This window comes from Salvelinus fontinalis, chromosome 31, assembly GCF_029448725.1.
Source record: "Salvelinus fontinalis isolate EN_2023a chromosome 31, ASM2944872v1, whole genome shotgun sequence".
Lineage (NCBI taxonomy): Eukaryota > Metazoa > Chordata > Actinopteri > Salmoniformes > Salmonidae > Salvelinus > Salvelinus fontinalis.
Window position 1 is genome coordinate 22,838,725 of NC_074695.1, and position 11,671 is coordinate 22,850,395.

At 41.6% G+C, this 11,671-nt stretch overlaps 1 protein-coding gene across 1 annotated transcript in view; it reads right to left on the minus strand.

Moving 5' to 3' along the window:
• Nucleotides 1–10,899, minus strand: part of LOC129829833 (protein bicaudal D homolog 2-like) — a 31,795-nt gene extending 20,896 nt beyond the window's left edge. The window contains exons 1-2 of the mRNA XM_055891793.1: nucleotides 10,575–10,899; nucleotides 9,515–9,842 (exon numbers count right to left, since the gene is read on the minus strand). Of these exons, the coding sequence (XP_055747768.1) occupies nucleotides 9,515–9,760 (246 nt within the window). The 5' untranslated portion in view covers nucleotides 9,761–9,842; nucleotides 10,575–10,899. The remainder of the gene's footprint in view (nucleotides 1–9,514; nucleotides 9,843–10,574) is intronic.
• Between the last annotated feature and the right edge of the window lie 772 nt (nucleotides 10,900–11,671).

The window sequence follows — 11,671 nt, forward strand, 5'->3', positions numbered from 1 at the left end:
ACTAGCCAGGGAAGGATTACTGAGACTGCCTGGTGCTGCTACTGCCCTAGCTCAAACCAGTCTGGTATGATATATAATCAAACTAATTTGAATTTATGTTTTAGCGCGATGTTTCAAATGCTTGTATCTCCTTCGTTCCTTCTGTGCTGAGTAAACTGTGCACCTTCCCACTCGAAAACAGATACCAAGCCCCTCCCCCTGCCACTCAACAACAAAGACAAAAGATCCCTTCTTCCTCTCTGACAACAAGCAGTTTCAACTCGCTATTTGCATTTGATGTTTGGTCCATTAGAAATCAGTCGATTTCCCTTCTAACGAAACCCTTTACATGTCTCAACTTTCAAAATTTAGAACAGAGCAGACCCTACAAAAATGGGAGTATCAAAAAATGATTGTGGAACATTTATTTTGTTTATTTTGTGCGCTAGCAGCATTATAGCCACATACTGTTGGGTGTTAGCGGTCTAGTCCGTGTTTTATAAATGTGCAATGAGCATAACATGCATTTATACAGTGGGGAGAACAAGTATTTGATACACTGCCGATTTTGCAGGTTTTCCTACTTACAAAGCACGTAGAGGTCTGTAATTTTTTATCATAGGTACACTTCAACTGTGAGAAACGGAATCTAAAACAAAAATCCAGAAAATCACATTGTATGATTTTTAAGTAATTAATTTGCATTTTATTGCATGACATAAGTATTTGATACATCAGAAAAGCAGACCTTAATATTTGGTACAGAAACCTTTGTTTGCAATTACAGAGATCATACGTTTCCTGTAGTTCTTGACCAGGTTTGCACACACTGCAGCAGGGATTTTGGCCCACTCCTCTATACAGATCTTCTCCAAATACTTCAGGTTTCGGGGCTGTCGCTGGGCAATACGGACTTTCAGCTCCCTCCAAAGATTTTCTATTGGGTTCAGGTCTGGAGACTGGCTAGGCCACTCCAGGACCTTGAGATGCTTCTTACGGAGCCACTCCTTAGTTGCCCTGGCTGTGTGTTTCGGGTCGTTGTCATGCTGGAAGATCCAGCCACGACCCATCTTCAATGCTCTTACTGAGGGTAGGAGGTTGTTGGCCAAGATCTCGCGATACATGGCCCCATCCATCCTCCCCTCAATACGGTGCAGTCGTCCTGTCCCCTTTGCAGAAAAGCATCCCCAAAGAATGATGTTTCCACCTCCATGCTTCACGGTTGGGATGGTGTTCTTGGGGTTGTACACATCCTTCTTCTTCCTCCAAACACGGCGAGTGGAGTTTAGACCAAAAAGCTATATTTTTGTCTCATCAGACCACACGACCTTCTCCCATTCCTCCTCTGGATCATCCAGATGGTCATTGGCAAACTTCAGACGGGCCTGGACATGTGCTGGCTTGAGTAGGGGGATTTTAATCCATGACGGCGTAGTGTGTTACTAATGGTTTTCTTTGAGACTGTGGTCCCAGCTCTCTTCAGGTCATTGACCAGGTCCTGCCGTGTAGTTCTGGGCTGATCCCTCACCTTCCTCATGATCATTGATGCCCCACGAGGTGAGATCTTGCATGGATCCCCAGACCGAGGGTGATTGACCATCATCTTGAACTTCTTTCATTTTCTAATAATTGCGCCAACAGTTGTTGCCTTCTCACCAAGCTGCTTGCCTATTGTCCTGTAACCCATCCCAGCCTTGTGCAGGTCTACAATTTTATCGCTGATGTCCTTACACAGCTCTTTGGTCTTGGCCATTGTGGAGAGGTTGGAGTCTGTTTGATTGAGTGTGTGGACAGGTGTCTTTTATACAGGTAACGAGTTCAAACAGGTACAGTTAATACAGGTAATGAGTGGAGAACAGGAGGGCTTCTTAAAGAAAAACTAACAGGTCTGTGAGAGCCGGAATTCTTACTGGTTGGTAGGTGATCAAATACTTACGTCATGCAATAAAATGCAAATTAATTACTTAAAAATCATACAATGTGATTTTCTGGATTTTTGTTTTAGATTCCGTCTCTCACAGTTGAAGTGTACCGATGATAAATTACAGACCTCTACATGCTTTGTAAGTAGGAAAACCTGCAAAATCGGCAGTGTATCAAATACTTATTCTCCCCACTGTATAAGGAATTGACTTGACAACTCGTTCTCATTCTGAGAAATGCTAATCTTCTTATCCAGGTAGGCCACTTGATTTCAAAATCTAAAGTGAACAGGCTGTTGTTCAAACAGGTTGCAGACGGACAGGATGGTGTATTCAAAACAATTAAACCACAGATAGAACAATGAGACAGATATTTCACCGGACATATCAATGTGAAGCATCCGTTTGGCGTTTACACTCACTACCACCCAGAAGGCAAGGTCAGTAAAGGTGCATCAAAGCTGGGACCGAGAGACTGAAAAACAGCTTAAATCTCAAGGCCATCAGATTGTTAAATAGCCATCACTAGCCGGCTACCACCCTGGAATCTCTGGCCACTTTAATAAAGGAACACTAGGAACACTACTGCAAAATATGTGTGTGTGACCAATACAATTTGATTTGCAGAAACAAACCATCCCTTAGCATCGGTAATCTCTTAACAAGGACATGCTGAGCACAGACATGTAAACCCTTTCGCCTAACTTCATTCTATTCTCGCTGGCCTCTACCCTACTAATATAATTTGGTCGTTACACTAGGCGAAATATCTGTTGACTCATTCAACGTCAAAACGTATTACGGGGGTGGTAAATAGGCCTATATCTCATGATTAGTTGAGGCTTGACATTAAGGCTTGTCCAGGGCAAGTACATATAAAAAATATTTAAAAAAAATCAGACCAGAAAATTGTTTTCAGTAAAAGAAAATATACCAATATCAAACAATTACTCTGATCAGAATTGGATAAAGAAAACATTTAAGACAGAGCTAGTCTCAACAAGGCAGTGCAAAAGACCCGGTCAGAAATGTTTTGTTATTTTCTCTCTCCAATAAACGTAGGATGATCTGGGCCAATAGCCGAAGTCAATTTTTTATAGCGGACACTCAGATGTCATATTGTTATAGAAACTCAAATTGTCTATTTTCTCTACATTTTATATGAATATGACTTGGCCTAGTAAGCCACTCTTTCAGTTTAACGCATGATAGATTTATCCTACCGCGCTATTTCAAGATCAGTTCTAGGTCCTCAGAAAGTTCAAAGTTGTTTTTGAATAACCCCAAAACATGTGAGGCCTATGGTAATAATAAGATGGGACAAATAGCAAGATATAAAAATCGAATGAGAAATTTGAACAAAGCTTACAGTTGAGCAAAGCAGTTATAAGACAAAAATGCATGTGAAACCAGAAGAAGAAAAAAACTCCTTGCCGTTGCAAATCAAACAACCAAAAGGTTAATCCTATCTGAAATATCATAAAACCATACATTTATGAAGAATATTTTCAAAAATAGTCTAATAGTGTTTAATTCTCTCTTTCTCTCTCTCGGAGGACCTGAGCCCTAGGACCATGCCACAGGACTACCTGGCATGATGACTCCTTGCTGTCCCCAGTCCACCTGGCCGTGCTGCTGCTCCAGTTTCAACTGTTCTGCCTGCGGCTATGGAACCCTGACCTGTTTACTGGACGTGCAACCTGTCCCAGACCTGCTGTTTTCAACTCTAGAGACTGCAGGAGCGGTAGAGAAACTCTTAATGATCGGCTATGAAAAGCTAACTGACATTTACTCCTGAGGTGCTGACTTGCTGCACCCTCGACAACTACTGTGATTATCATTATTTGACCATGCTTGTCATTTATGAACATTTGAACATCTTGGCCATGTTCTGTTATAATCTCCACCCGGCACAGCCAGAAGAGGACTGGCCACCACTCATAGCCTGGTTCCTCTCTAGGTTTCTTCCTAGGTGTTGGCCTTTCTAGGGAGTTTTTCCTAGCCACCGTGCTTCTACACCTGCATTGCTTGCTGTTTGGGGTTTTAGGCTGGGTTTCTGTACAGCACTGAGATATCAGCTGATGTAAGAAGGGCTATATAAATACATTTGATTTGATGTCCTAAAGTTGCAGCTTTTAAATGGGAATAATTATGGAAGTCGGAGTCCGTGCTATTCTCATATGTTATTTTTGAATGACAAATATTTTGTGCCACAAGAAGTGAAATTTAACAAGAAATATCAAGATGACAAGTCAAAATAAAACAGGCTACAGCTGAGAAAAGCTTATGAAATAAATGCCTAGTTAGTCTAAGCCTATTTCCATATTATTTTAGCAATGTGCAACCTACCTAAAATGCATATAGTAGCCTAATAAGAGAAGAGGATGAGACAAACATGTGAATCAGTTTATAATGATCCAGTTGTGAGTACATCAGAGTTGCTCTGCAGCCCATGATGACTTACAACTCATCACAAGACGCACAGCCAGCGAGGCTCGTTGACTGTGTCACTCACTTCATGCCACAGCAGAGTTCAATAGGCTATTCGAAAAGATTTGGCTCCACTAAATACACTGCTCAAAAAAAAATAAAGGGAACACTTAAACAACACAATGTAACTCCAAGTCAATCACACTTCTGTGAAATCAAACTGTCCACTTAGGAAGCAACACTGATTGACAATAAATGTCACATGCTGTTGTGCAAATGGAATAGACAAAAGGTGGAAATTATAGGCAATTAGCAAGCCACCCCCAATAAAGGAGTGGTTCTGCAGGTGGTGACCACAGACCACTTCTCAGTTCCTATGCTTCCTGGCTGATGTTTTGGTCACTTTTGAATGCTGGCGGTGCTTTCACTCTAGTGGTAGCATGAGACGGAGTCTACAACCCACACAAGTGGCTCAGGTAGTGCAGCTCATCCAGGATGGCACATCAATGCGAAAATGTGCATGTGTCTGCTCAAACAGTCAGAAACAGACTCCATGAGGGTGGTATGAGGGCCCGACGTCCACAGGTGGGGGTTGTGCTTACAGCCCAACACCGTGCAGGACGTTTGGCATTTGCCAGAGAACACCAAGATTGGCAAATTCGCTACTGGCGCCCTGTGCTCTTCACAGATGAAAGCAGGTTCACCCGCACATATGACAGAGTCTGGAGACGCCTTCTAATGCCTGCAACATCCTCCAGCATGACCGGTGGGTCAGTCATGGTGTGGGGTGGCATTTCTTTGGGGGGCCGCACAGCCCTCCATGTGCTCGCCAGAGGTAGCCTGACTGCCATTAGGTACCAAGATGAGATCCTCAGGCCCCTTGTGAGGCCATATGCTGGTGCGGTTGGCCCTGGGTTCCTCCTAATGCAAGACAATGCTAGACCTCATGTGGCTGGAGTGTGTCAGCAGTTCCTGCAAAAGGAAGGCATTGATGCTATGGACTGGCCCGCCCGTTCCCCAGACCTGAATCCAATTGAGCACATCTGGGACATCATGTCTCGCTCCATCCACCAACGCCACACCACAGACTGTCCAGGAGTTGGCGGATGCTTTAGTCCAGGTCTGGGAGGAGATCCCTCAGGAGACCATCCGCCACCTCATCAGGAGCATGCCCAGGCGTTGTAGGGAGGTCATACAGGCACGTGGAGGCCACACACACTACTGAGCCTCATTTTGACTTGTTTTAAGGACATTACATCAAAGTTGGATCAGCCTGTAGTGTGGTTTTCCACTTTCATTTTGAGTGTGACTCCAAATCCAGACATCCATGGGTTGATAAATTAGATTTCCATTGATAATTTTTGTGTGATTTTGTTGTCAGCACATTCAACTATGTAAAGAAAAAAGTATTTAATAAGAATATTTCATTCATTCAGATCTAGGATGTGTTATTTTAGTGTTCCCTTTATTTTTTTGAGCAGTGTATATTGGGTGTTTTGTCTATGTCATGATTCCTCTCGTCTATGGGCAAGTGCAGAAAAAATATTCTGATCTCTGCTATGTACTCAACGCTTTTGGCCAATGGTGTTACTGGCCTTTTGGGGAGCTGACAAGTGACTTCAGCTTTCGGACAAGTAATAATACAAATGTAAAAAATTTATAAATGTCCTACTGGTCTGATTATGTAATTCACTAAAGAAATGTGAACAAGCAACCTTTGCTGACCATGCAGTTACATAAAATATGGTATTTACTCACAACATGCAATGCATGATGGGCAGTTCCATTGTAACAGAATTACGCTGAGACTGCACTTTAAAATGTATACCAAACAAAAACCATTGATTTCAAAGTTTAAAGGCCCACGGTCTGGGCGGTAGGTCTGGGCAATAAAGCCTAAAAAATCATATCCCAATGAACTTTATTCTAGTCGTGAAAATATTAAATGTGTCGATGTACTTCCTAATAACAATGCCCCCCATCCTGCTGACTTGAACTGCTGAACCGTTTTTGAATTGAGATGCATTTATGGATGAGAAAGTAAACTTGCCATTTCCAAAAAGTTTAGCGGGGAGGCCCTCCCCCCGCGATCGATTGCCTAGGACAGGGCTCTCCAAACCTGTTTGCGGAGAGCTACCATCCTGAAGGTTCACACTCCAACCCTAATCTAGCGCATCTGATTCAATAATTAGCTGGTTGATAAACTGAATCAGGTTAGTTACAACTGGGGTTGGAGCAAAAACCTACAGGAAGTTAGCTCTCAAGGAACAGGGTTGGAGAGCCTGACCTAGGACATCAACAGCCAGCCAGAGTTTCATTAAATAAGATATAGGCACAATACTTTTTATTGCAGATTTAGGCCTAATTAAACTGATGCATTTGGCAATGTTCAACTTCAATTCACTGACATTATAAGGAATAGCTTAGCCATACTCATTGATAGCCTAATATATACTTTAGGTGAATATACGAGGCATTGCAAGATACAGATTACCAAGATATAGCCTATGCGCTATGAAAAACACATGTAGAATAGCTTAGACTATTTGTTGATAGGCCGTACTTTAATGAACTTGCCCGAGACATTGCAAGTCAAGAAATTGAGAGATACAGCATTGCGATAGCCTATAGATCTTTTGATTACCGATGCATGGTTTTGACTGTCTGCCTGGTGGCCTATCTATCTATCTATCTATCTTTATATTCAAGTTGACTTGGATCTATTTGCAAGCTAACAAGGCATAACAGTTTAAATTGTTATGATTGAACACACCCTACTGTCCATCTCCCAACAGTTTGAACAGCATGCTAGCCTGTCCACTTTGTTCAGATGTTGAAATCAAGGGACCTAACTTTTCTCAGAATGAGAACGGGTTGCCAATTCCTTATAGAATTGTGTTTTACGCGTATTGCACATTTACAAAACAGACTAGACAGCTAGTATAACAGTCTTTGGCTAAAATGCTGCAAGCAGTACATGGTACCGCAATGCCGTGCGTGACAAAGTGAGCATACATTTCCCAGAATCAATGTTCAATGACAATCCCCTTTTAGTAGTGTCGCAATTGGCGGAGTTGAGATATTAAAAGGGTATCGTTAACTTCTCTATTATAGTAAAATAATGTTTCAATGTGTTTCGGTGTCCATATGACCAATTCTGTTGGACCAAACCTCAAATGCAAATAGGGAGTTCAAACCGCTTGTTAGAAGAAGTGATCTCTCATATTTGTTGTTGTGAGTGGCAGGGGGAGGGGCTTGGTGTGTTTGTATAAACAGAGAGGAAGAAGCGAGGGGTTTCACTCTCACCAAAAATCGGTCCAAAATAAAACCCAATACATTTTTATGAACTTATTTTGGATCTAAGCTTATTGCCTGCATTCCCACATGTGGGACAACGACTCCCATTGTTAGGGTAGAGACATGAGCATCTCGTCATTATAAACAGATCTCTGGTGTAAATGGTAAGGTGCACACAGCACAGAAGGAGCGAAGGAAACAAGACCAAAAAGACAGACATAAACGCTCATGAAAGGGAAAAATAAAAACTTGATTCTTGCGATACGGTCATTTGGAATATCACGCAAAAACATACATTTGAATTAATTGAATTCAATAGATATATTGCCCAGCCCTACAATGCAGCCTTAAAAATAAATTATGTCTGGGTAACAATTAAGTACCTTACTGTGTTTTCAATTAAAATGGTCAAAAATAAATAAATAGATTCTTAGCAAATAACAATTCCTTAAGCTAGGACTGTCTGGGAGTGGCCTGAGTGGGGAGGGGAAAACTGAAAACTAGCTGTTATGGCAGAGGTTTGGAAGTGTCTTGTTGGTCTATCAACTAATTTACCACCTGGTGATGTCTCCAGGCAGGCCAAAACTTCCATCCACCAAAACAGGCTGACATTTTAGGCAGTCTTTTCAAACATCTCTTACACTAAAAGGGCATTATCATAATTTTCACAGTATTATTCCAGCCTCAGTGTGGAAATATATATAAAAACACAGGGAAACTACATTTGACTGCACTGGGCCTTTAACAAACCATAGAACTCTATGCACAAGGACTAATTTAACAATTTACACTGAGCATTTTATAAAAACACATTTACAGGACAAACTGAAGATACAAAGTTTGGTAACAATAAAACGGAGGGAGTTTTACTGTAATTTCTGCAGTTTTTCCAGTAAAATGTTAGTATTTTCCCCTGTGTAAATTGTTCAAAGTCGTCACTGTGCACAAGAGTTATGGTTTTTTCAAATATGAAATAATTTGTTTTTGTTTAGCATACATTTGAAAGTGAAAAATAATTTTACTTTAAAATGAGGCATTTAAAACAGACCCTGCACAAATAGGTCTACCATTGTATGTTGGATGCTACTAGATGGAATAATTAATTAACAAAAACAATAGTCAGAATGTGACTGTACATTCCTTTACAATATACATTTTTATGAGATTATTTATTTACATGAATGCCGCTTAACCTTTATACCAGTGATAATGATTTGCATGCTACGAATAATATCTTTCCCTGCCCTGTTCACCCCTCTAATGCCATGCAGTCTACATTCAACAGAGCAGCTTAAAATTAATTCCAGTTTCCACTTCCAACATGGGATATGCTGACTAATGTGCTCTCATCCCTCCATCACAGATCCCTAGCAGAGATAAACAGTATCACATCAACATCATACAACACTACAGGAGCAGAAACCGACCTGTCCTCCTCTATCACACAAACTGAATGATTCATATGAACCCTAGGCTATGCCTCTTGAGTCTTGGGGAAACTGTCATTCAGCCAAGTTAGTAACAGAGTTCAACATGATAGAGTATCTTCATGGAACCTATCAAATGTTCAGTAGGCAATTCATACATTTCTATGTAACACTGGATTAAGAACAACTCCCAAGCAACATTATGATTGTGATTATTTCTTGGTTTAGAACAGTTTAGCTAAAAGCTTCTGTCCTAACAGGAAGTCCATTGTGTGGCTAATCCCAGGTTGGTCAATACAGAGCAGCGTGTGACTGGCACTTGTTCACATTTAAGTAGTTAGTGTGGAGCCTGATTAGACAAAGCAATACAAAATCTATCACCACTGTGCACACGTAGTAGTAGCTGTACAGTTGGAATTAAGGATGGTATAGCTATAGACATTGAACATTTCTGCTGACCTCTTTGAGTTGCTGTTGCTCTTGTTTGAGGGTCTCGTACTCCTCCTCCAGCTGGGTGTGTTTCTTCTTCAGTTCAGCGCTCTCCTCCAGTACCACTAAGCCATAACGGGCTGCCTGTAGTTTCTCCTCGTTGGCCTCCCGGAGCTCCAAATTCAGCCTCACCACCTCCGCCCTCAGGTCCATACCCTCCATCTCCATCTCATCTAGCTCCACCTCAGTCCCTGCTTGGCCTGCCTCCTCAAGCATCCTGTCCTCTTCCACCTCCTTCCCCAATACTCCGCTGAGACACCTGCTTCCTCTTTCAATCCTCCTGACACATTACTGCTCGCTGTGGGGGAGGAGAAAGAAAACAGCCCAGGAACATTGATTGTGTCATCAACCTTTTCAAAGCCACAAATAGTAACCAATGAGTTGAAAGCAACTTCAAACTAACCTGAGATTTAACAATATGATTTGCTATCCTAAGAGTTGCTGGCAACTGACAACTGGCTAAAATGGCGTGAAGTGAATAATAAACTTGGCAGCCCAGTCACAGACGGTCACGAGTCAGATTATGTGGTTAACGTTAGATGAGTTTATATGGCTCCTCTCAGTCTCTTTACTTGTGATCTTTGTTGTTAGGGTAAAGAAAAATGCAACTGTCCGTCTGTAGCTAACGTTACTGTGTGCAGGCATTCAATCAGCTTATAGGCTAACGTTACCTTGCCAAACATGTTGGAAACTAACTAGAAGCATTCCGGTGTACCTGCAAATTATGTGTAGGCGACCAATACAATTATATTTAATTTGTTAGCAGTAGTTAGCGAAATAGCTAGTTAACGCTTTAAATTGATTCTTAAAGCGAACTAACAGTTAAGACACGAAGATTCGCAGATAGCTAGCCAACGTTCCCATTTTCTGAGCTAGCTGCACTAGTTAGTTGTCAGAACTGTCAAAACAAAGACTTCTAGCTATCTGTGGTCAGACGAGCTAGCTAGGCTAATTGTCTACCTAGAATTTCAGCCGCTAACATATCAATCAAGCGCATAGCTAACATTAGCTAGCTGGCTAAATTACTCACCTCCAATATCGATTCACGTTTGTGGCCAAAAGTACAGATTGTTATTTCAAAATCTTGTGTCGAAATTAAGCTAACCGGCAACCCTCTGAGAGAATTTGACACTTCTTCGTCGAGTCTCTGTGTGGACAAGCTAACCGCCCCGGTTTTCCAGCCAATGTGCTTTTTGCTTTCTAGCTTGAGTTAGCACTTTGAAAGTCATTGCGCGCCGAAGCAACGAGAGAGTGAGTAGACACAGACCAGTGAAAGACTGCCCCCTAGCAACGTCTAGTGTCACAACATTTGGAATGACTACAGACCATAGACTTACAGACATCGCATCATTGAATCTCTACTACTACGGCGTCCGTGAGAGCAAGGGCAGTGACATTGAAGCCATTCCCATTTTGAAGTAGGGGTTGGAACCTGTTCAAGGAACAGAATAGAAAAAAAGCAATTTTTGAGGAACAGAATCAGAACTGGGAACGAAAGTGATCTATACTGTTCTGGAACTGAACCATTATTTTAAAAGCATGGGAAACGGTTAATCATGTTATTTTACGTTCCTGGCATGTTTTTTTCAGTCCCACAAAAAAACGCAACAAAGTACCTATATAAAGCCCTGACTCTCACTCAGAAACATATTCCAGTGCCCGCCTGTCAGATGGAAATATTTTATAGTCTGTTTATGCTACCTGCCCTTCCCCCTGCGAAGGATAGGATACTGTATCCTACTGGCGAAGTTACAAGCGTGATTCAGAAATTAGGGAGAGATTTTTAATTAGAGAAGAATTGATTAACTTTTTCAATGCTAGTTAAGGATACTATAGTTATCACGTTTCACATTGGATTTATTAACTACAAAAAGGTAAGACGTATTTTTATTCTGGTGCTGCTCTGCACACACAAGCTTGTTAGCTAGCTATCTAGCTAGCTAACGGTAGCTCTGGTCCAATGTTAAGGCAACTCTCAGAAGTTCAAAGACATTCAAAGTTACTTCATAGAAGCCGCTCATCCGTAGATATAATTCTGTGGGCCTAATTCAGATAATGCATATCATAACAAGATTCTCAGTGTTTCAAGCCAAGCCTCCTCCTCCCTTTCTCGCTCCCTCCCCACCC